At 54.8% G+C, this 27,942-nt stretch overlaps 2 protein-coding genes and 1 long non-coding RNA gene across 6 annotated transcripts in view; 1 reads left to right on the top strand and 2 right to left on the bottom strand.

The window, feature by feature from the left end:
- Window positions 1-236: 236 nt before the first annotated feature.
- Window positions 237-10,251, bottom strand: CLK3 (CDC like kinase 3). Of its 3 annotated transcripts, XM_051628396.1 has the most exons (13): window positions 10,171-10,251; window positions 9,655-9,803; window positions 6,840-7,047; window positions 4,388-4,481; window positions 4,001-4,067; window positions 2,945-3,061; window positions 2,697-2,863; window positions 2,453-2,547; window positions 1,999-2,128; window positions 1,446-1,528; window positions 1,034-1,113; window positions 703-793; window positions 237-562 (listed from the first exon to the last, which is right to left on the bottom strand). In XM_051628396.1, exons 2-13 carry the CDS (start codon window positions 9,801-9,803, stop codon window positions 377-379), a joined length of 1,467 nt encoding a protein of 488 aa, XP_051484356.1. In that variant the 5' UTR covers window positions 10,171-10,251; the 3' UTR covers window positions 237-376. The 3 variants fall into 3 exon arrangements, with proteins under 3 accessions (XP_051484356.1, XP_051484358.1, XP_051484357.1); XM_051628398.1 differs by lacking the exons at window positions 9,655-9,803; window positions 10,171-10,251 and having other exon boundaries at window positions 4,372-4,481; window positions 6,840-6,926; XM_051628397.1 differs by lacking the exons at window positions 9,655-9,803; window positions 10,171-10,251 and having other exon boundaries at window positions 4,372-6,930.
- A 1,668-nt stretch (window positions 10,252-11,919) lies between these two features.
- On the top strand, window positions 11,920-14,520 carry LOC127388679 (uncharacterized). Its single transcript, XR_007890427.1, has 3 exons — window positions 11,920-12,237; window positions 12,348-12,533; window positions 13,167-14,520. It is a non-coding gene; the product is annotated as an uncharacterized LOC127388679 (long non-coding RNA).
- Window positions 13,360-27,942, bottom strand: part of ARID3B (AT-rich interaction domain 3B) — a 38,656-nt gene continuing 24,073 nt past the window's right edge. The window contains exons 5-9 of one of the 2 annotated variants that reach the window (XM_051628387.1): window positions 23,444-23,627; window positions 21,535-21,794; window positions 21,105-21,362; window positions 17,878-17,970; window positions 13,360-17,224 (exon numbers count right to left, since the gene is read on the bottom strand). In XM_051628387.1, coding sequence (XP_051484347.1) covers window positions 17,070-17,224; window positions 17,878-17,970; window positions 21,105-21,362; window positions 21,535-21,794; window positions 23,444-23,627 — 950 coding nt within the window. In that variant the 3' untranslated portion in view covers window positions 13,360-17,069. The remainder of the gene's footprint in view (window positions 17,225-17,877; window positions 17,971-21,104; window positions 21,363-21,534; window positions 21,795-23,443; window positions 23,628-27,942) is intronic. The other variant, XM_051628388.1, reaches the window with a different exon arrangement.

The following is a 27,942-nucleotide window of genomic DNA, read 5'->3' as shown; positions in this document are numbered from 1 at the left end:
CCTGCTGCTTCAATTTCCAGTTCATTTTTTGGGGGGGGGGTTTCAACATTTCCATCCTCCTTCGTTGAGAAAGGCAGAAGTGGGAGCGAGAGAACCCTACACCTGCCTACAAGGGAAGTATCAAACAATAAGAAACACTTTTATTTTAACTTTACAACATATAAATAAATCTGTGCTTTCCAATGTAGCTCCTCTTTTCCCTCCCCCCCCCCCCCCCCCCCCCCCCCGCGCCCCCACCTCCCTCCCCGGGGTCCTTATGGCCAGGGCCCCAGCCCCTCCAAACTCAGAGAGAAGAGAGGGAAGTGGGGCTGAAGTGCAGTGGTCAGAGAGATCCTGGCTGTCGAGATGGGAGGCAGGTGTCACACCTGCCCTCTTGTCATCTGCTGAGGTCCCTGCTGGCACCACGGCCACACAACATCCGCTCCTCGGCGGAGAGGCCGGCGAAGAAGGGATGCAGGAGAGCTTCAGAGATCGTGATCCGGCGGGAAGGGTCAAACTCCAACATCCTCCTCATCAAGTCAAAGAGCTGGGCGTGCTCCAGGGAGTCGTGCAGCATGTAGGACTGCGAGAGAAAGAGGGGATGGGACACCCAGAGAGAGGGGTGGAGCAGGACGAGGGACCGCGCCCCTGCTTCAGGGAAGGGAAGGCGCAGCGGTTCAGCCTGGCCGGGCAGCCAGGCCTTGCCCAGGGAGCAGCACCTACCCGCAGGGGCTTGCAGTTCTCCTGGACGTATCTCCCATCTGACGTGTTCTCATCCCACACCAGGTTCCCATTGTGGAAGTATTTTTGCTTCCTGGAGAGGAAAGGCGGTGGTGACGAGGCCGTGAGGGGCACGCAGACCCAGCCTGAGCTGCCCTCTCTGCCCTGCTCAACCCTTTTCCCCTCCAACTCATCGTCAGGCTCATCAAGAAAACTCCCAGCACTTCTCCCATGGCTTCACCCACCTAGGTGAGACCCCCCCCCCCTCCATGTGAGGAGAGAGGATTGGTACCCAGAATAGTGTCCTGGCCTGAGTTCAGGAAGAGGTTCTTACCGAGTTTTATGGATCATGTGAGACGGAATTGGCCCGAGGATTTTTTCCATCATGACAAGATGCTCACGATTCTCATGGGTCTGCAAAGGCAAAGAGCATCAGTGCATTAATTCAGAACCTGGAGAGGTGAAGACAAAAGGTCCCTTAAGTCCAGGGGGAGAAGAGGAGCCTCCACCAGGAATGGTGCAGCTCCTGTCCCACCTCTGCTTCCTCCCTTGACTCTTCTGTTCTTCACAGAGTGAAGAAACCAGAAGTGATCTGAACCTTGTCCTTTCAGCAAGGCACGAGTCCCCAAGCCATGAATTTCCCTGGGCTTCTTGTGCAACTCTGCTGCTGCTTTTTAGTGCCCACCCTGTGCTTCCCTTCCCAGTAAGGATGTGTAAGGGGACAAAGCCCCTTGCAGGACCCACACCTGGAAGAGCGTGAAGCCTCGGTAGTACTCGAACAGAATGCAGCCGGTGCTCCAGACATCACATGGCTGTGCCCAGCCCAGCTCTGCAAAGAGAAGCCAGTTACCTTGGTGCTCCCAGCAAGTCCCACCAGATTCCTCCTAGTTCCTTGCTGAAACTGCCAGGATGACACCAAGACAGACCTAGCAGTTATCCATGAGCTTTCCAGGGCTGGAAGAGGCCTGTCACATCCCTCCCGGATGATTCTGTTTCGGCTGATGCTGACTCCATGTTCCCCAAGAGCTCATGTCTGCACTCCCCAAGTCTCACAGGCTTTTCCTCCACTCCCAACTCCAGCTCAAGGCCCTGCACTATCCCTTTATTCCACATCCCTGTTCCATACAAGCAGGACCTTGGGACCACCGAGTCAGCATTTCAGCTTGTTCCCAAGCCACGCTCCGGAACTAGAGCTCTCTCAGCTGGTTTTCCTCCAGACACCATCATCCTTCAGCATCCCTGGGACAACTTCTTCTCCTCCACCTGCCCCAGAGTCCCCCAGCACCCAGGAGGACTCACCCAGGATGACCTCAGGGGGGCGGTAGTGCCGGGTGGCCACGATGGTGGTGTGGTGCTCGTGATCGAAGGTGGCGCTCCCAAAGTCCGCCACGCGGATGCTCGTGTTCCGGATGGATTTCTCCTCACAGCTCTGCAAGGAAACAAGTCCTCACGTTCAGGGTTAAGCTGGGCTTTGAGAAGAACCCTCTGACCCCAGAACAGCCGTGCCTGGTCTGCTAATCAGAAGGATTACAACTGTGAAGCTCTGAGCTCTTTAGATCTCAGGGCTGCTCCGGGGACAGGAGCCAGCGAAGCAGGTTTGTGGCTTTTAGAAGACACAGGAGCAAGAAGAGGCCCAACTTCCAGTTTATTCCCACTTGTAAGGTATGGAAGAGGGAGAGAACAGCCCATTTCTGCAGGGAGGGAGAGGCAGGCTATTTCTGGGCTATTCCCTTCTCCTTTAGACACAACCCACCTTGTTCTCGTTGTACAAAGTGTCAAAATCCGAGTTGACAAACAGGATGTTTTCTGGCTTGAGGTCAGTGTGAGTCAGCTGGTTGTCATGTAAAACTGCCCAGGTGGAGGAGAAAAAAAAAAAAACAAACACCACAGCTGAAAAACCACACACTGAAGCACCCACAGAACCTTCAGCCAAGTCAGCTCCTTCTCTGCTCCCTCCCAGCCCGTTCTGGTGAGAGCCAGGGCCCTGGGTGACTCACATCTCAAGGCATGGCAGAGCTGATAGGCCATGTGTCGGATCTGAGGGAGAGGGTATGGCTGGAAGTTGTTCTCCTTCAGGAACTCAAAAGTGTTCTTGCCCAGAAGCTCAAAGGCAATGCACATGTGGCCGTGGAAGTTGAACCAGTCTGACATCAGGACACACAAGCTGTGCACAAGAGAAAGACTTGAGGAGTAACCATCACTCGGGGACTCGATGGACCTTCTCCCAGTTCCAGCAGGAACTTACAATTTGTTCTCCTTGTCCTTCTCTTTGATTTTTTTCAGGACGTTGATTTCCAGCCTGGCTGCTTCTCGGTACTTCCCAACGTTCTTTATGATCTTCAGAGCCACCTGAGATTTGCCTCTGTAAAGGGGGGAAAAAAGGATGGAATGGGAGAAGGAGCCTACGTCCACGTGTCCTCCAGCACCTTCCTGCCCTCTCTGAGGAGGTGGGAGGTCCCAGCAGCTCCTATGCTAAGCTGACCCCATGGCTCAGAGCCAGACCAAGGGTCAGGAGGAGACAGGGGTCAAGTGTAACCAAAGGAGAGGTTAAATAAAAGGACCCCAGCAGACTAAGAGGTCACCCTCCCCAGCTGCCTGGCCCACCCCTCAGCTGGAGGTGGCTGCTTTTACAGCAGAACAGCCTGTGCTGATGCCCTCGGGCCCTGGACACTCCCCTGCTTCCCCTGACATGTGACTCTGAAACTGGGGTACTGAGCCCCTTCCCACTGGTTATGAGAAATAACTTGTAGAGCAGCAGCAGGTGACACCAGTTTGGTCCAGTGAAGTCACAAGCCCAGGTGAAACTGGCAGCATTAAAGAATCCCAGGCTGGTTTGGGTTGGAAGGGACCTTCAAGATCACCCAGATCCAACCCCCTGCATGGGCAGGGACACCTCCCACCAGCCCAGGTTGCTCCAAGCCCCATCCAACCTGCCCTTCAACACTGCCAGGGATGGGGCAGCCACAGCTTCCCTGGGCAACCTGGGCCAGGCTCTCACCACCCTCACAGCAAAGAATTCTCTCCTCATGTCTCACCTCAATCTCCCTCTTCCAGTTTTCATCCCTTCCCCCTTGTCCTCTCCCTCCCTACCCTTCTCCCAAGCCCCTCCCCAGCTTTCCTGGAGCCCCTTCAGGCACTGGAAGGTGCTCTAAGGTCTCCCTGGAGCCTTCTCTTCTCCAGGCTGAACACCCCAACTCTCCCAGCCTGTGTCCAGAGCAGAGCTGCTCCACCCAGGCTTGGGAGCTGGTTGCAGGAGGGACAGACCACGTCCCTCCCTGTTACCTGGAAGGGAAAGACCCACCTGGCATGGTCCACACACTCCACCACTTTGCCAAAAGTGCCTTCACCGAGGCTGCCCACAATTTCATCTAGGAGAGAAAACAGGAGTGGATGTGAACCTCAGGGGCCCGGCCAAGAGCTGAGGCCCTGCAGCTTCACAGCAATAAAAGCAAAAAAAAAACCAAACCAAGGAAAAAAAAAAACCAAGAAAAAAAGCAAAGCAACAAAATCTCTCTTGACTGCTACGCTCTTTTAAAAACTCTACTGTCTGCCTGGGGCGAGTTAACTTGCTCAGTCCATTTTTAAAAGCAATAAAACACTAGAGACCCCTCCAGTAGGGAACGAGAGATCTGGTCTAACCCGGGGATAGGAAGTAGAGAGGTAAAGCGTTACGGAAGGGTGGCTGTACATCGCTGCTGGAGCCAATCGCCGATCCTGCACACCAGGTGGCCTTCTTTGTCATCTTCCACGCTCCTGCTGCGCTTACTGCTCTGCTGGCTCCTCTGCACACACCGCCCCCCCCCGCGGGCGGGTCCCAGCGCAGGGTTGGGTGGTCATTCAAAGGTGGGTGGAGACGACGGGTGAGCCGGTGGTTGGGTTTTCCAGATCCCAGCATTTTCATAAGGCACACAGGATATATAACGATAGGGATATTGCAAGGGAGACGTCAAGACACAAACTGACTTCAAAACAGAAAAGTCATCAACAGCTACAGGTTTGCAAAGGGCGCTCTCGGCTCGGCAGCTGCGGGCTCTGAAGGAAAACGCCCCCCTCTTGGGATCATGGAATGGGTTGGGCTTAAAGATCATCTAGATCCAACCCCCTGCATGGGCAGGGACACCTCCCAGCAGCCCAGGTTGCTCCAAGCCCCATCCAACCTGCCCTTCAACACTGCCAGGGATGGGGCAGCCACAGCTTCCCTGGGCAACCTGGGCCAGGCTCTCACCACCCTCACAGCACAGAATTTCCTCCTCGTGTCTCACCTCAACCTCCCCTCTGCCAGTTTTCATCCCTTCCCTCTCTCCTCTCCCTACAAGCCCTCTTCTGTGCAGGGAGGCAGCAGCTGGGCAGCTCCAGGGACAAGCTGGCTTGGCACTCTGTGCCCAGGGAGCAGCAGCTTCCCCTGCAGCACTGGAGGTGCTGCCAGAGGCACCAGGAGCCTTTGCCAGAAGAACCTCATTTTCTCCCACTGCAAACACGCCGAGGGGTAGACAAGCTGTCAGCTTGGACAGGCTGTCCAGTAGAAGCCAGAGTAGCAGTTCTCCCTGCTCCTGGGTACCTCAGTTCCTGCCAGCTTCCCAGAGCCATGTCCTGCCCTGGCTCCAGCCAGCCCTTCCCTCCTGGGCACAACCAGCCAGCAGCCTGATCCTCAATCCATCCAGCTGCAAACAGACCTGCTGCTGAGTTTCAGCCTTAGGAGGCAATTTGAAGCCTGGGAGAACTTTAGGAAGAGTTACATGAATCCCTAGGGAGTGTTTCACTTCACTTGAGGCATCCACGAAAGGTGTGAGGTCACGTTCACCCCTGCTACTGGGAGCTTCTACTGGAAAACCAGCCAAACATTCCCCAAAGGATGCAGGGTCCACAAAGCAAGCTGCCCTAACTCCTCATCTCTTTGTATTCAGCCTTCAAACCAGCTCCAATCTCTCCAGCCAAATAAATTCATACCAAGCTCTACATTTCCATGCCCAAACTTCCAGCAGGTTTCTGTTGTCCCTCACCTCCCCTCAGCTACACCAAACCACTGAGCTACCATCAAACTCCAGAAGGTCAGCTGAAAGGGAGGAGAAGGTAGAGAGAACAGTTGGGACAGCTGGGAGAATTCCAGCCACTGGGAACACACCAGCCCAAACCTGCACCCCCCTTGCCCAGCACCGCACGCAAACCAGGCTGGAGGGTTTTCAGTGGGACCCTGGCTCCTTCCTACAACTCAAAAAGTCCACTGGAAAGAAAGAACAGGAGGAAAGCAACAGCCTGTCAGCAGTTCCCAGCCATGCAGAGATCCCCTCTGACTGCAGGGATCCTTGAGTTGGAATTCCATTTCAAAGCAACAAACTGGTGGAAGATGGAACCGTTCCTTTCAGGAGAAAAGCAGTGACCCTTGGGCTGATACCTCACACCACTTCCAGGGTATCCCTGGGACCAGCCACCCCACCCAGCTCCAAATATTCCATGTTAATCCTTGGCAGGAAGACTACATTTCAGGGTGGGAAACAGGGAAGTTTTCAAAGCAGCTGAAATCCAAGGATACTTGTGTGGAAACAGGCAGAGAGGACACGTGTGCATCCTCGGAGGGTGGAAACCTTCACCTAATCCAGGGGTTCATAACCACAGGGATGATGGCTCAGGAGAACCAGGCTGATGGATCCCACCTGGCAGGGGAGCCTGCAGACAGCTCTGTCCCACCACTGCACCCCCCAGCAGCAGCAGGGTGCAGAAGCAAAGCCCTGGCTGTGTCTCAACCCCAGCAATGCCTGATTCCAGCAGCCAGGCTCACCCTCTTTAGCCTGTCTCATCCACACCATTCCAAGCCTTCCCTGATCCCCTCCCTGGCCAGGCACAACACAACTTCATTTCCTCACACACTAAAGCTACAGGGGCTGGACTCATCAAACCACCAGCTACAGACACTTCCCTCTGAACAAGACACAGATTTTGTTGGGCCAGACGTTCCACAAACACACGCACCACAAAAAAAAAACCCACAACACAACACACCACACAAACCAACAACCGAACAACAACACCACAACCAAACCCAGGGGATGAGAGGTACTCACCCAAGAGTGTTCCCAGCTGAAAAGGAGGGAAGAAGAGTTAAAAACCTCAACCATCCTGAACTCGTTCTGGATGCTACTCACCGAGGAGGTACTGCTACAAGACCTACTCCTGCGTTTCCGGCAGTGGTGGGGATATTTCTTGGGGTGGTGCTGCTCCCTGCCCCTGGATCGCCGCCAGTTCCTCGAGCGGGTGGAGTAATAGTCCTCTCCAAAAGATGGGCTTCGGTCTTCAAACCTGTAGGGAGCGCTGTCCCGTCTGTACCTCCGGTGGTAAGGCATCCTGTCGTGGCTGGAGCAGAGAGGAAGAGGGGGAGGGTTGGTGGCTGGAAGAAGGGGAGGGTCCTGCTGGAAGCAGGTGGTTCCCACCCGCCGGGGGAAGCGGCGGGAGGAGGCAGAGCTTGGAGGCTGCCCTCGGGTTGCAGAGCTGACTGCTGCCCTGCCACGGGCAAAGGAGAAGGTTGGTGAGAGGAACTGGCACTGCCAGGGTTTCATGGAGCTGGGAGGGGAAAGCAGCCGCTGAGAGCTCCAGCTGAGCTGCCTCCCTCAGCTCGGCTGCCTCCTCCACCCTACACAGAACCGTGTCATAGAATCCCAGGCTGGGTTGGGTTGGAAGGGACCTCAAAGATCATCCAGATCCAACCCCCTGCACGGGCAGGGACACCTCCCAGCAGCCCAGGTTGCTCCAAGCCCCATCCAACCTGCCCTTCAACACTGCCAGGGATGGGGCAGCCACAGCTTCCCTGGGCAGCCTGGGCCAGGGTCTCACCACCCTCACACTCCAGAATTCCCTCCTCATGTCTCACCTCAATCTCCCTCTTCCAGTTTTCATCCCTTCCCCCTTGTCCTCTCCCTCCCTGCCCTTGTCCCAAGCCCCTCCCCAGCTTTCCTGGAGCCCCTTCAGGCACTGGAAGGTGCCCTGAGCTCTTCCCAGATACACAAATGTTTTTCTGACCTTCCTCCTCCCCCAGGGAGGATCCTCATTAGTTCATCAACACACAAGAACTGAACCCCCCCCCCAGGGGGCCCTGCAGTCCCCCAAACACCAAGCTCTGTGCACACACACCAGCCCAACAGATCATTAGCAAGAGCCAGGGGAGCACTGGGGCTCTGCAGCCAAGTCCAGCTCCTGTTCCTCCAGCAACAAAGCTGAGTGACACTAACTGCAGCTGCAGATGGAGCCTGTACAACTTTAAGGGACAATTACCACTCAACAAAGCAGCAAACACTGCTTTTGATGACAGAACCCTTAAAACACACCAGGCACAAAAGAGAAGCTTTCCTTAACAACAGGTAACCACCCCCCAAATGCATTTACAATAAGGCTTTAATTTCTTTTCTTGAAAAGCAGCTTTTGGGCTTCTTGCCCATGACTCCAGTCCCAAGTGCACACAGACACAGAAGTCTCAGTTGTGTCACAAAACTCAGCATCCTGCTCAGCTTCCTTGATTCTACAATTCTACAGCTCAGCCAACTGTTTGCCAGGGTTTTTTGTCACCATTGACTCTCTGCTGTTTCCCAAGTAAAACAAGTATAAGGGTAGTAAAAGAGATTTATTACATGGTTTCAGCCAGTGGGTGCAGAGGCATCAGGCACAGCCCCCCCGTGTCACCAGAGATCAGCTGGAGTGGCACAGGCAGCTTGAGGATGAGCACAGCTCTGCCTGGTGGCACTGCCAGCAGGTCCCACGGGACCTGCAGAGCTCAAGGCAGGAGCTGCAGATACTCCCAGGGCACCTGCCTTCCCCTGAGCAGCAGAGGCAGTGTCACTGGGCAGTGCCACACTGCTCCTGCCCCCAGAAAGCACCTCCATCCTCTCCCCACTCAGCTGTCTAACAGCAGCTCCCACCTGCTTCACAGCCTGTCAAGGGAGAAGCTGCATTTTAGGGAGGTCACCTCATCTTGGACCAAGAACATAATTCCAATTCCAAACCAAGGCCAGCAGCAGCTCTAGGACAGCTCTAGGACACCACAGAACCATCCAAAGCACCAACAACCACCCTGCTGCTCTGTTCCAGCCCTGACCTGCAACCCCAAACACACCTCTGTGGGTATTTCTGAGACACTGAGGAACCTGTGGGAGGCTCAGGGTCTGAGACTGAAGGTTTTCACCTCCTAAAAGCCTGTTTTCATCCAAATCCATCCTACACAACCCGTCAGATGGGAGGCTGGGAAAGCCCTTTGTGCTGGATTTCACAACCCACTTCCTTCGAGTAAACAAAAGTCAGGCTGGGAAGAGAAATTAATCCACAGAACATTTCAGGAATTCAAGGATTAACTCAGCTCCCTTCTGGCTGCACCTGCCCTGGTCCAACCAGTGGAACCACCAGGGGCTGGGGTCCCAGCAAGCAGGCAGCCAGGACCTCTCTTCCAGAAGCTTCACCACAGCTCCTGTCCTGGCAGCCTTCACCCAGCACCTCCCTGTCCCTGGGGGAATGCTGAACCAGGAGAGGATCGAAGGTGAAATCCAGAGCCAAAGTGGGGAAGATCAGCTGATGATGCTCTGATCCTTGCTGCCAGCACAGGTGAAGGGAAAGGGGTTGTTACTTCCAGGGGACTGGTGCTGCTTTTCAGAGGGACTCGGGCTGTCAGGAGAGGCTTTAATGCCTCCACAGCATTTAAAACTGGGAAACGTGAGGCCAGGGCAGGATGTTCTGCCTCATCAGTATTAAAGCTGGTGCTTTGGGACGAGCTTTGGGCCAGACACAGAACCACCTGAAGGGAAGGCACAAAGGCTGAAGCCCTTTCCTTTCACCCGGGGGGGGGGGTGATGGGGCTGAGGACTCAGGGAAAGGACTCGGGCAGGGGCTGGGAAACACCACCGGGATGGATGGATGGGTGGATGGATGGATGGATGGAGGAGGGCTGAACCCCTCCCCACTGCCCAAACCTGCTCCTACCTTCTGGATCTGGATCTCCTGGAGAGATCCCTGCGGGGGGGGTACCGCAGCCTGCCCTCGTACTCCCTGCTCCGGGACCTCCTCCTCTTCCAGCGGTGGCCCAGGTAGCTCTCCGGCTCCGGGGACCGGTACCTCCGGCAGTGATGCATCTGAGGAGACACCACGACCCCCCCTGCTCGGACCATTCCCTCTGCCAAGAGGGGCCGGGACCTCCCACCCCCCCCTCTCCCTCCCTCCCTCCCTCCCTCCTCCCCTTCCAGCAGGGACCCCCCGAAGGACGCGGAGCACCCGGGGGTGGGGAGCGGTTCCCTTCGCCTTCCCCTCTCCCCCCCCCCCCGCCACCACGGGCGGCTCGCAGCGCCCCTGGGCCGCGGGACCCGCCGACACCGGCTGCGTGCGGAGGGTGAAGCGGGGCCGGGCCGCTCCCCCGGGCCCAAGGCCTCCCGGCCCCGGGGGGCTGCTCTCCCGGGGGGTCCCGGCCCCGGGGGGTCCCGGCCCCGGGGGTCCCGCTCTCACCGCCGCTCCCCGCGCCCCTCGGCGGCTCCGGCCCCAGCGGCCCCACCGGCCCCGAGCGCCGCCGCTTCCGCTCCCGCTGCTTCCGCTTCCGGCGCGGCCGCCGCCCCCGCCCCGGCCCGGCCCCGCGCCGGGAGCGCCTCGGCCTCCCTGGGCAGAGCTGCCGTCGGCCTCCCGCCCCACGCCTTCCCCAGACCTCCCTCGCCTTGTCTCCCCTCACCTCATCCCCCCTCACCTCAGCCTCCCTCACCAGACCTTCCCCAAACCTTCCTCACCTCAGCCTCCTTCACCTCAGCCTTCTTCCTCCCCAAACAAACCTTCACCTCATCTTCCCTCCCCAAACCTCCCTCACCTCAGCCTCCCTCACTTCAGCCTTCCTCACCAAACCTTCCTCACCAAACCTTCCTCACCTCAACCTCCCTCACCTCATTCTTCCTCCCCAAACCTCCACCAAACCTCCCTCACCTCATCCTCCTTCACCTCATCCTCCTTCACCTCAGCCTCCCTCACCAAACCTTCCCCAAACCTCCCTCACCTCATCCTCCCTCACCTCATCCTCCCTCCCCAAACCTCCCTCCCCAAACCTTCCTCACCTCAGCCTTCTCCGCCAAACCTCCCTCGCCTCATCTCCCCTCACCTCATCTTCCCTCCCCAAACCTCCCTCACTTCATCTCCCCTCACCTCATCCTCCTTCACCTCAGCCTCCCTCCCCAAACCTTCCTCACCTCAGCCTTCTTCACCTCATTCTTCCTCACCAAACCTCCCCTCCCCAAACCTTCACCTCATCCTTCCTCCCCAAACCTTCCTCACCAAGCCTTCCTTACCTCATCTTCCCTCACCTCATCCTCCCTCACCAAACCTTCCTCACCTTGGCCTTCTCTACCAAACCTCCACCAAACCTTCCTTACCTCATTCTTCCTCACCTCAGCCTCCCTCACCTCATTCTTCCTCCCCAAACCTTCACCAAACCTCCCTCACCTCATCTCCCCTCACCTCATCTTCCCTCCCCAAACCTCCCTCACTTCAGCCCTCCTCCCCAAACCTCCCTCACCTCAGCCTCCCTCACCAAACCTTCCTCACCTCGGCCTTCTCCGCCAAACCTCCACCAAACCTTCACGAAACCTTCACCAAACCTTCCTCACCTCATCTTCCCTCACCAAACTTTCCTCACCTCATTCTTCCTCACCAAACCTTCACCTCAGCCTTCTTCACCTCAGCCTTCCTCACCAAACCTTCCTCACCTTATCTTCCCTCACCTCAGCCTTCTTCACCTCATTCTCCCTCACCAAACCTTCCCCCCCAAACCTTCACCTCAGCCTTCCTCCCCAAACTTGCCTCACCTCATCCTCCCTCACCTCAGCCCTCCTCACCAAACCTTCACCTCAGCCTCCCTCACCTCATTCTTCCTCACCTCAGCCTCCCTCACCTCATCCTCCCTCCCCAAACCTTCCTCACCTCATTCTCCCTCACCTCATTCTCCCTCACCTCATTCTCCCTCACCTCATTCTCCCTCACCTCATTCTCCCTCACCTCAGCCTCCCTCACCTCAGCCTCCCTCACCTCATTCTTCCTCACCTCAGCCTCCCTCACCTCATTCTTCCTCACCTCAGCCTCCCTCACCAAACCTTCACCTCATTCTTCCTCACCAAACCTCCCTCACCTCAGCCTCCCTCACCTCAGCCTCCCTCACCTCATTCTTCCTCACCAAACCTTCACCAAACCTTCCTCACCTCAGCCTCCCTCACCTCAGCCTCCCTCACCTCATTCTTCCTCACCAAACCTTCACCAAACCTTCCTCACCTCATCTTCTCTCACCTCAGCCTCCCTCACCTCAGTGCTCCTCGCCGGGACCTTCCCCACCATGACCTCTCTACATTCTCTCCCCAGGGTTCCAGGTTCTTTCCAGGTTCTCCTTCCTGGACACTCTTGTTCCATCACACAGGGCTGAGAACCACCGTTGTCCCCACAGGGACCTTCCTGGGGTCTGGCTGAGGAGCTGGCCAAAGAGGCTCAGTGTCCAGCTAATTAGCATGAAGGCCTTGCTCCTGATGAGGAATTAATTAGCGTGGGGTGCGTGGGTCTTCAGTGCTGTGGGAGGGGTGGGCTGGTGATGGGGGGGTTTCAAGGGCTGGTAGATCCCACCCCTGTGGTTGGGTGACCTTTTCCCACCCTGTGACCAGGCTTGCTCAAGGTGCAGACCCCAAGCTGGTGGAGAAGAGTGAAGCCTCCTCTTCTCTCCCCAAGACTGAAGCCACCTCAGATGGGCTTGTGCCTCTCCTGAGCTGTTCAGAAGGGGGTTGTGCCCACCACCCATGACCACCACCACTGCCCAGGGAGGTTGTGGAAGCCCCATCCCTGGAAAGTAGGTGAGGCCTTGGGGCTGTCTCAGCTGAGCTCTGGTGGGGAGAAGCTGGAGCTGGGAAAAGCCCAACCCACTGGTGGGCAAGAGGGGAGGAAATCTGGAGGGGAAAAGCTCCATTTCACAGCCCCACGTGGGGCTCCTTGGAGGGGCTGGTGGGGAAAGGGGGGGGGGGACACAACATGGGATGGGGAAAGTTTGGTGGGAGGATAGGGAAGGTCTTGCTCCAGCACCCAACCATGGATGGGTCACCAGCCAAAACAAACCCAGACACCAAAGCCTTGGAAAAACCCTGGTCCCAAAAGGGCTGGAAACCAGTTCCTCTCCAAATGCCCAGCTGGTTGGGAGACTGGATGAACAGCGAGGCTGTGGGGAAGCATCAAAGGTCCTTTGTGTGGTGACAGCAGAGGGACCTGGGGGAGCAGCTCCTGCCCCAGCCTGGCCCTGGTGGAGCTGGAGAAGGGACACAGGGCAGCTTCAGCTGCAACTGGGAGCCCTTCAGCAACACCTGGGAATGAAGATCCAGCCTAACTTACCTATTTCATGGCTGCTCTGCCCCCTGGGGGGGGGGGTGTGTGTGTGTGGAGAAGGTTTCCCATCCAGGATCTGAGCTGGAAGTCAAGAGCCTTTCACCTTTCAGGTACCTCCTCAACCAGCATCACAACCTGGTTCTCCCCACAAGAACCACAGCCTGGGAGCAGAAGAACCTGCCAGGATGGAAACCTCAACCCCAGCTGCTGGGAATACCCTTCCTGGGCTGAAGCAGGAGGGTGGGAAATGATCAAATCCCACCTCCAGGCAAGACAAAGGAGGCAACAGGGGGGAGGGGGGTGTCACCGTGTGAAGAGGTAGAAGTTTATTGGAATATAAACATTCAGATAAAACGTGTAAGATAGAAAAAAACCCAACAACAACATATACAGACACTTGTTGGAAGGAGACGTTGAGGTATTTATCCACCGCCTAGGCTATCACATTTCTTTTTTATTCCTTTTCTTTATTTTTCTTTAAATAGGTAAGAAAACTAGTAGCAAGGCTGCTGCAGCTGTTTGGTGAAAACATCTGATCCCAATCTATCTGGAGCACACACCCCCCCCCCCCTCCCCCAGCAGCCAAAAGGACTTGGTGGGACATGTTCAATTTCACTTTGGGAGCCAAGCAGGCCCCCAGCCTTCCTCTCCCTTCTCCTCTTCCCCAGCTCCTCATCTTGATGCCTTCCCAGCACCAACTGGGAGCTGCTGGAAGAGGAGGAGCAAGTTTTGTGTTTGCCCGTGGAACCCAGCTGGTAAAAATTCTCCTTCCTCCTGAAAGAGAAGCAGGGTGGGAAGCAAGCTGGGGGAGAGGAGGAGGAGGAAGAGGCTTCTGGTTTTGTTTTGTGGCTGCTCGGTGTGAAACCTTGGCTGGTCTGGAGTGGAAGGAGAAGAAGGAGCCCCCAGAGAGGAGCTCTCCCCACCAGGAACCGTCCTACCCGCAGTATCAAAACCCCTGAGTACTTTACAATCAAAGCAAAACCGCAGCGTGAGCCCTGGGGAGGGGAGAAGGGGGGTGGGGGGGGTGGGATGGAGAGGGGGATCCCACCACCCTTGCTCAGCCTCCCCCAGCTTCCCCTGCCCTGGTCTCTGCTGCTGGTTTCCATCACCCTGCTCCCCAAAGCCTGGCAAGCTCAGCAGGAGATCCAGAAGCTCAACACCAAACCTGTGGAGCCAAGGACCAGGAATGGGAAGCCAGGCTTGGGGCAAGGGGTTCACAGTCTGAAGGGTTGGTCCTTACCAGCACCTACTGGGACAAGGACCAGTTTCTTGTTGCAGCTTAGTTTGGTTTTTTTTTTGTGGTTTTTTGTTTTTTTTTTTTTAAAACTGAGGTATCTGTTACATCCCGACTTGATTTCTTTCCCTGAATTGGATACAAAACAATCTGTTACTCCCTGTCTCTTTTTTTTCCAGTCTAGTTGTGTAAAGCTTATTAAAACATTAATACTCTAGTAGTGTCAAAAAGCTGTTGAGCAGTTCAGTGATTCGAGTGCCTTTTCTGTGCAAGAAAACACAACGTTAGCAAGTGATACAAAGAAGCAAAAACCACCCATGACTAAACCTCTGCTCCCCAGGACCAGAGAAGAAAGCACAAGGAAAAGCAAAAAGCCCCCCCCCCCAGTCCCACTCAGAGGAAACAAGCCCCCAAACCCACCCCCACAGAAAATAAAAAAAGAACCAAAAGAAATAAAAGGGGGGTGGGGGGAAAAAACCAAACTAAAACCAACCCCAAGCTGAATGAAGCCCAGAGTCTGGAAAAGCCTCTCTGAGCCTGGGGGTATGAAATGAAGGGAGGAGCTGGCAGGGGAACACCCTGCAGCCCAAGAGCAGCTCAGCTTCCCCCTGCCTGGTGGGTGGGCTTTACTGCAGCCACCATCAGGGGACATCTGGGAGCAGCATCTATCCCGGGACACTCTGCATTCCCACTTTTCCTCCCAGCAGGGTCCAACACAAAGCCAGGCAGCAACTCCAGTGGACTGGGGGCTACTCCATCAGCTAAAGTCCCAAAGAGCTGAGAACCTCCTGCAGCTTCCCCGTGGTTCCCACCAGCTCTGGGCTCCCAAGGACAGAGCAGCAGCCCAGGAGAACCTGAATCTTGGGGCAGGAAGGGACAGACAGTTGGGGGGCACAGCACCTCCAGCCTCCCCCCCCCCCCCAACTCAGCTGCAGGGGGAGAGGAAAGGGAGCCAGAAACCCCCTCTTTGCTGCAGGCAAACTTGGAAAAGTCACGAGGACTCGGGAGACACCTTCACGTCCAACGTGGACACATCTTCTAAAGCCCAGAGTCACTCTTGCTCCCTTTCTCCCAGCTCTGCCTGTCCTCCTGTGCCGTGCCCACGTCCCAGGACAACGCTGTCCCACTTCTCTCCTGCTCTTCTTAAGTTTTGTTGTCTTTGGTGATACAATTCAAAACAAAAACAAGCCAAAACACGAGGTCAGTAAAACCACATAGAAAAAAAAAAACCCCAAGCGAGAAGATATGCCGAAGACTTCCTGAAGAGGTTAAAAAAAAAATAAGCCAAGCCCCAAACAAACAAAACAACCCAACAACAAAGTACACATCTGAGGTATTTCATCTGCTCCAAAAAACCTGACTTGGGCCTGGAGGTATGGGAAGGATGTCACCAGGGCAGGATGGATGGGGCTCAGACCTGAGCTCCAGGCTGGGGAAAGGTCAGCAGGAGGAGAGAGGACAAGGTGAGAGGCCACCTGAGCAGAAGCTGAGCTCATGAAGCCAGCTCAGTTCCTCCAGACACAGGAGAGCCTTGGCCAGCCTTTGCTTGCTTTCTACTGGGGGTTTGAGGCTGAGGAAGGGCTTCATTTTCCTTTGCTTCCACCAGGAGAGCAGAAGCTCCTTCTCAACCGAGAAGGAGCTGCTTCCTTTTAGCTCATGGACAATTTGGAGAGGACTGGGCATCTGTAGGGTGGCTCAGAGACCACTGAAGATCGTGTGTCCCATTAACTGCACCACCCCCACACACCCCCCAGCCCCACTGCAGCAGGTTTCAAACATCACCACCTCTTCTCTCAGCACACAGATCTGAAGAGCTTCCAAGGTGCTGCTGAAAGCCACCTCTGGAGAAGGAAGTGTCTCCAGGAAGCCTAGAACAACCTCAGGGACAGCCCTCGTGTGCCAAGGGGGCAGAGGATGAAACCAGCAAGCCAAAGTTAAGTTCAGGCTGGCAGGGTAAACCTCAGTGGGATGAAGTCCTCAAAGGGAGAGAGACAAGGTTGAGGGCATTTAAAACTTGGCTGAAAGCCTGAAGGCAACAGCAGGGATGAGGCCAACACCACCCAGGAGAAGGAAGCAGCTGATGGAGAGGTTTTTCATGTGTCTGTGGGTCAAAATGTAGTGGTGAGGGAGTCCTTCCCCTCTTGCCAAGACCTCAGAGAGGGGGAAGGAAGCTCACAAGCTTCTAGAGGAGGACACAGAAACACCAGAGCAAGACAGAGCCTGTAGAAGGCAGGCAAGGAAGCCACGTGGCCTTCTCAGCACAAGCCCTGGGAGGACAGGGACAAGGCACCCTGCTGGCTCTGAGGATTGTCAATACACGGAGTTGGTTTGTGGGAAGAATCCTTCTGGCTCCTGCTTAGAGGAGAACCAAGTTTCCCTGCCCCAGCTCCAGCTCTTTCCACCTGCCTTGGTGACATGTCAGCCATCTCACAACCTGCAGCTCCTGGAGACCATCCCTGATTGACCAACGCCAGGCGTCCCTCCCAGCCCCTGACAGGAACACAGCAAACCCTGGGAGGAGGAGGAAAACAAAAAGCAAAGAGGAAGAAAGGGGAGAACAAAGCCAAAAAAAAAACAACCCAACAAAGGCTGGACAAGCAGATGATGAAGAAAAACTTGCTGGCATGGAAAGGTTTCAGCGTCAGCATCATCATCTTGTGTTGGCCAACCACAAAAGCAGGTTCCTTGAGATGAGGTAATCTGTGCGACTCCTTCCCTGCCCAGGGCAGAGAGGAAGAGCTGCTGGAGGCCAGTGTGAGACAGCAGGCTGGGCCATCCATCAGAGAGACCAGCTGGTGGAGGGCTCTGCACTGGGGGTTCCCCGGGATGAGGTAGGGCTGGGAGAGCAGTGGGAGCTGCTGCTGCTGCTGCAGGAACTTTGGGTGCTGGAGCCTGCAATGAGATGGACGACTGGCTTCTGGGCAAAGAGCACTCCTGTAGGGCACAGAGAGGGCAAGAGGAGGGTTATTGGGAGGATGAGAAGGACACGGAGAAGTCTGTGCAACCCCAAAGACCTGATCCTAACAGGGAGAGGGTGAGTGCAGGACGAGCAGGCTTGGAGGCAGATCAGAAGGTGAAGGATAACCAGGGGATATGAAAGGGTGCCCCTGGCACAGGGATGTTTTGCCTACAGAGGACTGGAAGACCCCAAACAGCTTCAACACCTCTGCAGGAGAAAAGCACCCCAGCAGTGCCAGGGCCTGGGCTCTGTCTGAGGACAGGTGGGTGTGACCTGCAGAAGCCTCGAGCAGATCCAAGGGACAACAACAATTCCTGCTTCCCAGAGATGCCTGAGGAAAAGCTCAGTAAAGCTACCCAGCAACAGGAGGAGAGGGGATAATGCTCTTTGCCTAACACTTCTGGAGGACCTTTTTCAACCTAAAGGAAGGACTTCTAACAGGAATCTGGCAGGAATCCTGTTAGAAGTCAAAAAAAGAAAGACAGGAACCCTCTCCCGACTGCACCTCCTCAGCCAGGCGGGCTGTGTGCGTGGTTCCTTGGGCAAAGCCCAGCCCTGGGAGCAGCCCACCCTCTCCACACCCCAACTCTGCACCCCCAGCCCACCCCCAGGAGCAGCTCCTTCTCACCAGCATAGATTGTGCCATTGATTTCCACTGACATGTTGATGCTCCCGATGCCATTGGGGGACACGTTCAGCGCCGCCGCCTCCGCTTTGTCTTCTTCCAGGAAAGGGGAGATTCAGAGTTAGAGAGTTAACTACCCAGCTTCCTACCCCAGGCAGAGATCAGCAAAAAAGGTTGGCCAACAGCCCCTCTCTGCTGAGGAAACCCTTACACCACCTCCCACTTCCAGCCCTATGATGAGATACGTCTACAAAGGTGTCGAGATGCTGTGGCGGAAATTGAAGGTGGGCTGGGGTTTGTGAATCTCTCCCCACCTGCCACACTGCAGGGGCCAAACTAACACCCTCCCCCCCAAAAAAAAGCTGCCAACACACCAGACAGGACTGGATTTAAATTGTCAGTGGGTTGTGGTTAGGTTTGTGACAGTCCTCTCTCCCTGTGGAGGGCTCAGGCTGCAGCAGCTTCAGTGGCCGCTGGAGGGAGAGGACACAGCCCCAAGGACTCAGCCCCAGGGACACAGCCCCAAGGACTCAGCCCCAGCCCCAAGGACACAGCCCCAGCTCCACTCTCTCCTTAGCTGCCCCTACAGCACCTGTGAAGTCTATTCATTTGTGTCCTCAGCCCAAAAAGTCCTTCCTAAGCACTGCTGGGGAGCACCAGGGCAAAGCAGGGGCTCAGTGTGCACTCCTGTTTAAGAGGAGGGGAACATCAAATTCTCCCCAAACCTCCAGCAAAGTTGTGGACCTGTTGGAAATGGTCCAGAGGAGGCCACAAAGATGATCAGAGGGCTAGTGCAGCCTGGAGATGGATCTGCTCTGGAGCCAGGCTGGGAGAGTTGGGGTGTTCAGCCTGGAGAAGAGAAGGCTCCAGGGAGACCTTAGAGCACCTTCCAGTGCCTGAAGGGGCTCCAGGAAAGCTGGGGGGGGGACTTGGGACAAGGGCAGGGAGGGAGAGGACAAGGGGGAAGGGATGAAAACTGGAAGAGGGAGATTGAGGTGAGACATGAGGAGGGAATTCTGGAGTGTGAGGGTGGTGAGAGCCTGGCCCAGGTTGCCCAGGGAAGCTGTGGCTGCCCCATCCCTGGCAGTGTTGAAGGGCAGGTTGGATGGGGCTTGGAGCAGCCTGGGCTGGTGGGAGGTGTCCCTGCCCATGCAGGGGGTTGGATCTGGGTGATCTTGAAGGTCCCTTCCAACCCAAACCAGCCTGGGATCCTATCAATTTAAGGCAACCCACCCTGGCAGGATTAAGTCCTCAGCCTGTTCCTATTTGCAGAGACTAAAACTTTTCCTGGCAATTTGGATCGAGGAAGCTCAGTGTGGAGAGAGGAAAAAAAACCAATACAGTGAGATGAGAGGGAATTAACATTACTTGCTAAAATGTGGATTCCCTTTTAGTCACTATTTTTCAGCTCAGTTTTGTTGGGGTTTTTTTTGCATGGAAATGTGACATTTAGGTGGATGCAGAGCTGTCAGGAACCACGATGGGAAGTCCCAATTGCCATTTAACTCCACAGAAGAGCTGCTGCTGCTTCAAAGGGAAACCTGCTTTGACCCTTCACCATATATATACATATATATTTTAAGCCTCTCAAGACAGCATTTACCAGCATTTCTAGCAAAAGCCTCAAGAACAACTCCCCTCTTTCTTCTGAGCCAGGCCAAACTTGCCTGGCCATGTGCCTACACCCAAATGTGCCATTAATAGGGGGGCTGAGGCCTTTAATTTTAATGGATCAAAAGGTTTGGAGGAAGCAGCTGTTGGGGCTGAATTCTTTGGAGGCTCTGCTGTCCCATCAAGTGCAGCCCCCAGGACAGGTAAGGCAACTCCATCAGCTTTTGAAGCCAGTATGTAACAGTAGTGACTCTGACAGGGTGACCTTTGCTGGGTGACTCCCCTTTTCCAAAGCATTTCAGGAGTGTATTTCCCAGGCCATGAATGCAGCTTCTACCTGACCTTCTAACCCAGCCCAGCCAGGAGTTCTTTGCCTCCAGGCTGTGGAGGGTTGCAGCAGATGTTGATAGAAATCACCTGACTTCCTAAAAGCCCAGGTCTTTGTGGTCTCCTCATCACACCTGACAAAGGATTGCTAAAAACTGGCCATCTCTCTGCTACTCATCTTGAAAAAGCTTTTACCTCCAAGGATTACAAGGGTTCCTGAGCAGGAAAGGAAAGAAAATCATTCCCTGCAGCACAAGGTTGGTGTGAGGCTCAGGGGAGAGCAGGGCAGGGGAAAGCTGAGCAGCTGGTGTGTGAGAAGACTTCCCCTCCAAAAGTCATCCCCTTGCCTGCAGACCCAAGAGGAGTAGATATTAAACACAGGGTGTCAGGCCCAAAGTAATTCCCACCAGTCCATGTGCTTCCCAGCCTTCCAGAGGGCACCAGAGCACTGCTGCAGGGACAGCTGAGCTTGAGCTGAAACTGGGAACTCCCCCCACCCGGGGCAGGTTCTGGGAACAGCTTGAGCTGTGAAGTGAGTCCTCTGAGGTCAACACAGACCAGCAGCTCAAATGGTTCTGTTAGCTGAGAGGCAGAGACTGCTGAACACAGTGAGGTGGGGGGGCTGTGTTAAAGCCACAGAATGGTGGGGCTGGAAGGAACCTCTGAAGATCATCCAGTCCAACCCCCTGCCAGAGCAGGATCACCTACAGCAGATCCCACAGGAACATGTCCAGATGGGTTTGGAATGTCACCAGAGAAGGAGACTCCATAGCCTCTTTGGGCAGCCTGTCCCAGGGCTCTGTCACCTTCACAGTGAAGAAGTTTTCCCTCATATTTAACTTGAAGTTCAGGCTGGATTCAGATGATGCTGGATTATGCATCAACTGGAATAACAGAATAAATTCCCTGTTCCAGTGAGGGGGGTGAGAGCCTGGCCCAGGTTGCCCAGGGAAGCTGTGGCTGCCCCATCCCTGGCAGTGTTGAAGGGCAGGTTGGATGGGGCTTGGAGCAACCTGGGCTGCTGGGAGGTGTCCCTGCCCATGCAGGGGGGTGGAACTGGATGATCTTGAAGGTCCCTTCCAACCCAACCCAGCCTGGGATTCTATGATCAAAACCTAACACAATGTTGCTACACTTCAAACCTTCCTCTTCCTGTGCTTCATTCTTCCAGCTCCTTGCTGGCGATGGTACCCAGAGAGAGAAACAAGCCTGTGTGCAAGGAGGTGTTTTGACATCCTAGAGGGGGGAACAGGTCTGCAAAGCCCTTGTGTGCCTCTGGAAGTGCTGCTCACCCTTGCCATTGATCTTGACCTTCATGGGGATCTGCCGTGCCATGCTGAACAGGTTGCGCTGCAGAGCCTGCTGGACCAGCCGCTGCTCCTCCTCTGTCATCCGGGACACCTTCTTCTCTGGAGGTTCTCCTGACTCCAGCCTCTCCCTCAGCTGGTCCAGGGTGGCTGTTCTTGCTGCCACTGTTGCCTGCTGGCTGGCCAAGGTCACTGGCACGGCGATACGATTTGGCATAGACACAGTCAAGGGCACACCATCCCCTGGAGGAGGAGACACACACTCAGCCCCCTCCTGCCCCAAGCTCATTCTGCAAGCCCTGAGCCACCCGAGTCCCACTGCTCTCCAGTTCCAAGCCAGCTGGGGTGGAGAAAAATAAGGAACCCCACGGTTTTGGTGCCTCTCCCTCTTAACCCAGCCACTCTCTTTGCTGACCTTTTCTGACAGCTGCTGCTGGAGACACCCGAGGGTTGCTGGTCCCGCTGCCCGGCGCCACGCCGATGATGGGGAAACGGATCTTGGGGGGAGACAGGAGGGAAGGAGGCCCCGAGGTGGTGGGTGAGTAGCTGAACAAGGAGGAGCTGTAGCTGGGCCTCCTGCCTTCCCTCCTGTTGCCATCGATGGCAGCCTGGAGCTCAGCAGGAGAACTGAGGGATTTCTTCTCGCATTCGTAGGCGTACAGGTACTTCATGTACCTGGGGAGGAGAGCAGAGGGAAGCTCAGGCAGTTTTCTCAGCACAGCACCACGTTTACAGGCTCCAGCAGCAAGCACTGCAGCCAGGGAGGCTTCCTCACTGCATATCACCACAGGCTGGTGTGGCCAGCAGGGCCAGGGAGGGGATTCTCACCCTCTCTTCGGCTCTCCTGAGACCCCACCTGGAGCACTGGGGCCAGTTCTGGAGCTCCCAACATAAGAAGGACATGGAGCTCCTGGACAGAGTCCAGAGGAGGCCACAGAAATGATGGGAGGGCTGGAGCAGCTCTGCTCTGGAGACAGGCTGGGAGAGTTGGGGGGTTCAGCCTGGAGAAGAGAAGGCTCCAGGGAGACCTTAGAGCAGCTTCCAGTGCCTGAAGGGGCTCCAGGAAAGCTGGGGAGGGGCTTGGGACAAGGGCAGGGAGGGAGAGGACAAGGGGGAAGGGATGAAAACTGGAAGAGGGAGATTGAGGTGAGAGACATGAGGAGGGAATTCTGGAGTGTGAGGGTGGTGAGAGCCTGGCCCAGGTTGCCCAGGGAAGCTGTGGCTGCCCCATCCCTGGCAGTGTTGAAGGGCAGGTTGGATGGGGCTTGGAGCAACCTGGGCTGGTGGGAGGTGTCCCTGCCCATGCAGGGGGTTGGATCTAGATGATCTTGAAGGTCCCTTCCACCCCAAACCATTCCATGATTCTATGATAAGCCTGGCACAGTTTGGGTGTGAAGCACAGCTCATCCAATGGAACTGAAGCACATCCTTGCAGACTACTACACCCACCAGGGCCAAAAAGAACCATCCAGAATTCCTTTCCAACTGAGCTACCACCTAAAATGGTAAGAATTAACATCTTGGACTGTAACACTTACTGCAAGGAAGGAAGTTTGAGGAATTACCCTCTAAATCAGTGGTCCTGGGCAGCACCAAACCTTCCTGCTTTTGCAGGAGACACCCTGATTGTTCCAAAGGCTGCAAAAATATCCAGGAGCTTCCCTTTCTGCCACTCAGGGGCTTCAACAACTTCCAGGAAAACCAAGTCCAGGCAAGAGCTGGGTGAGGAGTCCCAGAGCCCAGCCCAGCCTCAGCCTCCTGCTTCCATTTTGCAGTGGTTTTCCTTTCACCCTTCTTTTCTCTCCTGCTTATTTGGCTTTTTTTTTTTTTCCTCTTTTTGGTTTGTTTGCCTCATCCATGTGAGGTGCTGCAGGTCAGCAATGCAATCAATCCTCACAGGAAGCAGGTGCTAAAGGCAAGTCTCCACCACTTAGTAGGGCTACCAGACACTGAATGATCAGGTTGATGCCTACAAATCAGGAGGTCACCCCCCCACTCCTTGTGCCAAGTGCTCTTCAGAGGCAGAGCAAGACCCTCCTTGCCCCAAGAGAGGCACAGGATGGAGGGAGAGCACAGGGAACAAGGTGATGGAATCATGGGAAAAGAAAGGGAATGAGATTGGGAAGCATCACTGCTAAGAAAAACAAGAGGAGAAGGAACAGAAATGAAAACCTGCAAGCCTGGGATGGAAGGGATAAATCAAACAATTCATCAGCTGGTCACGGAGTGGATTTAGTCTCCATTTTCCCCCCCCCCAGTCCCTGTTTTGCACTCCCCAGTTCCCAGTCTGTTCCCACCCATGCTCCCAGACCTCCCAGACTCACTGGGTCCGGAGGGTGAAGGCAGCACTGGTGATGGAGGTGGGCAGGTTAAGGCCTTTGGTGATCTCTCTCCAGATCTTCTTGTTGATGATTTCCACCAGCCCTCCTTTCTCAGTCACCAGCTTGTAGAGCATGTAGAGATCCAGGATCTGCTTTGCCATGATGGGGATCCGATTGATGGGAGTTCCTGCAGGGAAACAGCAGGGAGGGAACACGTGGAGTCAGGAAAGAAAAGGAGGCAAGGAAACCAGCAGGTTGGGGCTATTGATCTTCCTTCTAATAGGAAATTCAGGCAACTCTTTGTAGCTTGACTTGAGGCCTCTCTGTGGGTGAGTAAATGAGGCAGAGAAGTGCAGCTACACGGCACGTCCTTTCCGTGAGAAATCCTTTCCTGGAGGCAAAAGCAATTATCAGACAAATAACAACCTGCAGCTAAGAGCAACTTCTGACACAGGAAGAGGGGAAGTGGGGACTGTTCAGTCCTTGGGGTGAAGGAGCAGCAGGGAGGAATCATTTTTGATGAGCTCCCAGGGCAATCGCAGATAAAAATCTGGATCGTTTTGTGCTCAGGAAGGGGCTGAGCAGCCAGGCAGCTCGAGCTGCTTGGACACTGGGATTCAGCTCCTTTACTCCCCAGCTGTCCTGTACTCCTTGGGAACAGGGACAGAAGAGGTGACACTTGAGAGCATCTCCCTCCCCCCACCTACATTTGCCTCTGTCCTCCCTCACAGACACGTGTGTAACATTTTGCTGCAGCTCCTGCTCTCACCAAGCGTTTCCACCCTCCTGCCCCACTTCCCTCAGCACGTTCCCAAGTGACACAGGGATGAGGCCACCTTGGTAGCAACCCCAACCCAGCTGCTGGAGCAGGAACTTGTGGCAGGGAAGCTAGAGAAAGGCTGGTGGAGGGGGAGAAATGAGGGGTGTAAAGGAGCACGGTGGGACACAGCAGGATCCCAGCACGTCCTGCAGCCCCAAACAAGGTCCTGCTTGATCCTTGTGACTGCAGGGCAGGGGAAAAAAATATCTATGTATATCCTTCCTCTTCAGTTTGGTCACCTTGAGGTTAAGAAAGCTCAGATAATCTGATTTTTAACCTGACAGTGCCCTTTTTAGCAGCACCTTGCAGTGAGAGAGCGTGCAGGGTTTGAACAGGTCAAAGCAATGAAGGTTTGGGCAAGGAGAGGAAGAAGTGGGGGGGGTGGGCAAAATGCTGAAGCAGCAAACCTTTTCTTTGGCATAGGAAACACTGTCCTGGATCAAAGAGCTGTCCATCTGAGGTCAGTATCCTGCCTACCACAATGGTCAGCCCTGGCCCTTACAGGAAAGCCTGCAAAAGGGCTGTAATGGACAATTATGGAATCCCCAAACCCACAGGGGAGACTTCTGCCTCTGCTCAGCAGCCAGTGATGGGGTTAATGCCCTGAAGCAGAGCAGTTTATGGCCCTTATAAATGGGTTTTCTTCTCTTTAGTGAAAAGGAGTTCAGCTCAGCCCTGCAGATGTCCTCATTATACATCTAAGTGTAATTTTTCTTCTTTTTTTTTTTATCCCCTCTCTTCTTTTTGAAGCCTATTATGCATCAGCTCATGGTACCAATTCCCACAGGTTAGTGAGACACGCTGGGGGGAAGGACTGAACTTCTTCAGCTTTGAAGGGGCTGCCTCCCATTTTACCAAGTTACCAGCTCCTAAACTGGAAGAAAACAAAGAGCAACCTGATCCAGGCTGGGTCTGCCTGCCTCGTCATTTTATATCTATCATATCCTCTTTCCCTTGCCTTGTATAAACAACCCCTTGCCTGTCCCCCCCCCTCCACCCCCCCCAAGAAAAGTCCACAAAGCAGTCATTTCACAAACTGCATCAGATCCTCTTCCTGCATTTCAGACACAACAAAAAACCAGCATTTCCAAAGTGCTGAAACACACTGCAGCTCCAGCCAGCCCAGCCAGCCACCCCAAACCAGGAGCTGCTCCCTCTCCAAAGCTTCACCCCATGTAAACACAAGCCTGTTTGCTTCAGTTTCTCCCTCAGCCACCATTTTGTCTCGGGGTTCTGGCAAAGATGAAGAGCACAGCATCATTTCAGACACGCAGAGGGCTGGGAGTGATCATGTTACCAGCCTTAAGTTATCATTCATCAGCTGAGCCACAGTAGCTGGAGTCACACCCAGCCTGCTCCAAACGAAAAGCAGGGAAGGATTTCTCTCTGAGGTCTCTAAAAGCCAAGGGTGGGTTGTGTTTGGGTTTTTTTCCCCCACCTCAAAACTCTCCTTTCATGGACAGCTCAGCATTTCTGCCCCAGCAGCAAGGGAAGGTGGGGTGTCCCAAGCTGCACCCTGCTGCCAGCACAGCCTTTGGGGGCAGCATCAGGACCCTCTTTCCCTGCTCCTCCAAGCTCAAAGCCACTCACTTCTCCCCAATCCAATTTAGGGAATGGCATTAAGGGATTTTCATCCAGCTCTCCTTGGACAGTGACCAGATGGGGAGTGAAAAGGAAGGGTGCTGGGAAAGGCTCCTCAGGCAAACAAGCTGCTGACACATAAGGAAATACCTGCTTTTAATACACTGCACTTATCCTAAACAGTTTTACCCTTCTCTAGCCTCTCCCACCTCAGCACCTCAACAATGACAGAAGGAAATTTATCCAAACACTCCTGTGAAAGAGGAAGAGTGGGGGGAAAAAAAAAAAAAAGGCTTAAATCTATTTCCAGAGGGTGGGCTCCTAGCTGGAGTAGAAACAGCAATCAAGATCTGACCTCCCCACCTCATCTTACCACCCCTTTGACACCTCCCCTTCCTGAAGTTTGCTTTTCAACCAGACCCACAGACCAAAATGCCCTGAAAGTAGCAACTCTGTAAAGGAAACTAAAACTGTAGCTTTTTTTTCCCCTGCCTTCCCCCCCAAAAAAAACCCAACACAACCACCCCACACCACTTCTTTAGGCAGGCTGAGAAATTTGACAGCAGAGGGACAAAACTACTTCCATCTTTCTACCCCTGCAGCACAGAGATGAAATGATTTCCCTCCTGTGTTTTCTCACTCCAAAGGAGTGAGGGAGCAAAGAGCAACTGGGGTTTTGGAGCTGGGCAGTTCCCTGTGCTCCTCACGGAACGGGCTCTGCGTGTTCCCCAGGAGCTGGGAAGCAGGGGAAAGCTGCTCCACAGCCCTCTCCTCCCCCAGCCCTGCTCCAGGGAAAGGCAGGGGTGATAAAGTCTTTATTGGAAACCCCCAGCAGTCCAACAGGAAAGGCAGAAAAACGAGTACCATGGGACAGTTGGATGCTGAAGCCCAGAGGATCCTTTCACAGGCGGCTGCAAGGCCTGTCAGGGGCCGTGATGGATTACTGTCATCTGGCAGCATCAGGATTAATGATCCAGAGGTCAGAGGGGAGAATTCCAGAGGGAAAGGTCAGCAGCCGGGGGCACAACATCAGACTTGTTGCCTTTTGATGGCAAACTCATTTTACTGTACTTGCAAGCCCCTCCATCCTGCCAGCTCTCGGCAGCGCTGCGCTCCCTGCGCTTGCGAGGGGCTGGAGGCCTTGCCTGGCTCCAGAGGAGGAAGGGGACTTGCTCCTCTCCCTGGTTTGCTCCATGACTTCTTTCTTTCCTTTCACTCTAACCCCAGCGACGTAATCACGGGTCGTTCCTTTGAGGAATCAAAGGGGAGGCCAAGGAGGCTGTTTCCACGGGAAAAAGGATGGCTGATGAGACCCCAGGGAGACCAGGTCTAGGGCAGGTAAACTCTGGAAGGAGGAGGAGGAACCATAGTCCACAGTCCATCACAGACCAAAACCATACCTGGTTTGCTGAAGTGAAAGACAGCTGGAAGTACAATTCCTGCTTCTGGAATAAAGAGTTTCCCTGGAGGACCAGAAGCCTAAAGGGCATCTCATGGATGGGGCTGAATGTCCCCTGTGCTGGAGTGGCAGAAGGAGCAACTGTTTGATTTCCATCCTTCTAGGGGCTCTTTAAGAAGGGCCTGAGGAAGCTTCAAACACCAGATCGTCTTCCAGTGATTGTTTTTAACAGCTACTGGCAACAGTGTCTGGGGAAGGGGTGATGGCTGAGCTGCTGGCACAGGCAGGCTCTGCTCCTGCTCCAGCCACCCACACTGGGTGCTGGGCTCAGCTTCCCCCTTGCTGCCAGGGACCTCAGCTTTGGGCCCATATCTTCCTCACCCACCCAAACACCCTGCCCAAGGTGAGCACTTTTTTCTCCTGTTCTTCCTCCTTTCTTACCCAGACTTAGTATTTACACCCACCCTGAAGGTGCAGACTAATGAACACAGAAACCTGCTCCTAGGGCTGTTCTTAACCAAATCACAGAGAGTAAATTCCCTCTCTCCTTTTTGCAGGGATGTGCTTGGCTTTGCAAGTCCTCCCTGATGGGGATTCTCCTGCCAAGAGCCACCCTCTCCTTTCCTCATGCTGAGCCATGCCCAGTGCAGGGAGTTCCCCACCAGTCTAAGCCACGACTTGTCCTGCATGCAAGAGACAAAG

This window comes from Apus apus, chromosome 10 (genome assembly GCF_020740795.1).
Source record: "Apus apus isolate bApuApu2 chromosome 10, bApuApu2.pri.cur, whole genome shotgun sequence".
In the NCBI taxonomy this organism is placed as follows: Eukaryota; Metazoa; Chordata; class Aves; order Apodiformes; family Apodidae; genus Apus; species Apus apus.
The sequence above is the reverse complement of the archived record's forward strand: the minus strand, read 5'-3'. Positions and strand labels throughout refer to the sequence as shown.

Bases quoted from the DNA above. Each gene is read 5' to 3' on its own strand.
- CLK3 (XM_051628396.1), bottom strand. From the start codon at position 9,803: ATGCATCACTGCCGGAGGTACCGGTCCCCGGAGCCGGAGAGCTACCTG. The intron at 4,068-4,387 runs GTACAGCCACCC...TTTCTCTCCTAG, and splicing joins CGATTGGCTCCAGCAGCGAT to ATGAAATTGTGGGCAGCCTC. The intron at 2,864-2,944 runs GTAAGTTCCTGC...TCTTGTGCACAG, and splicing joins AAGGACAAGGAGAACAAATT to CTTGTGTGTCCTGATGTCAG.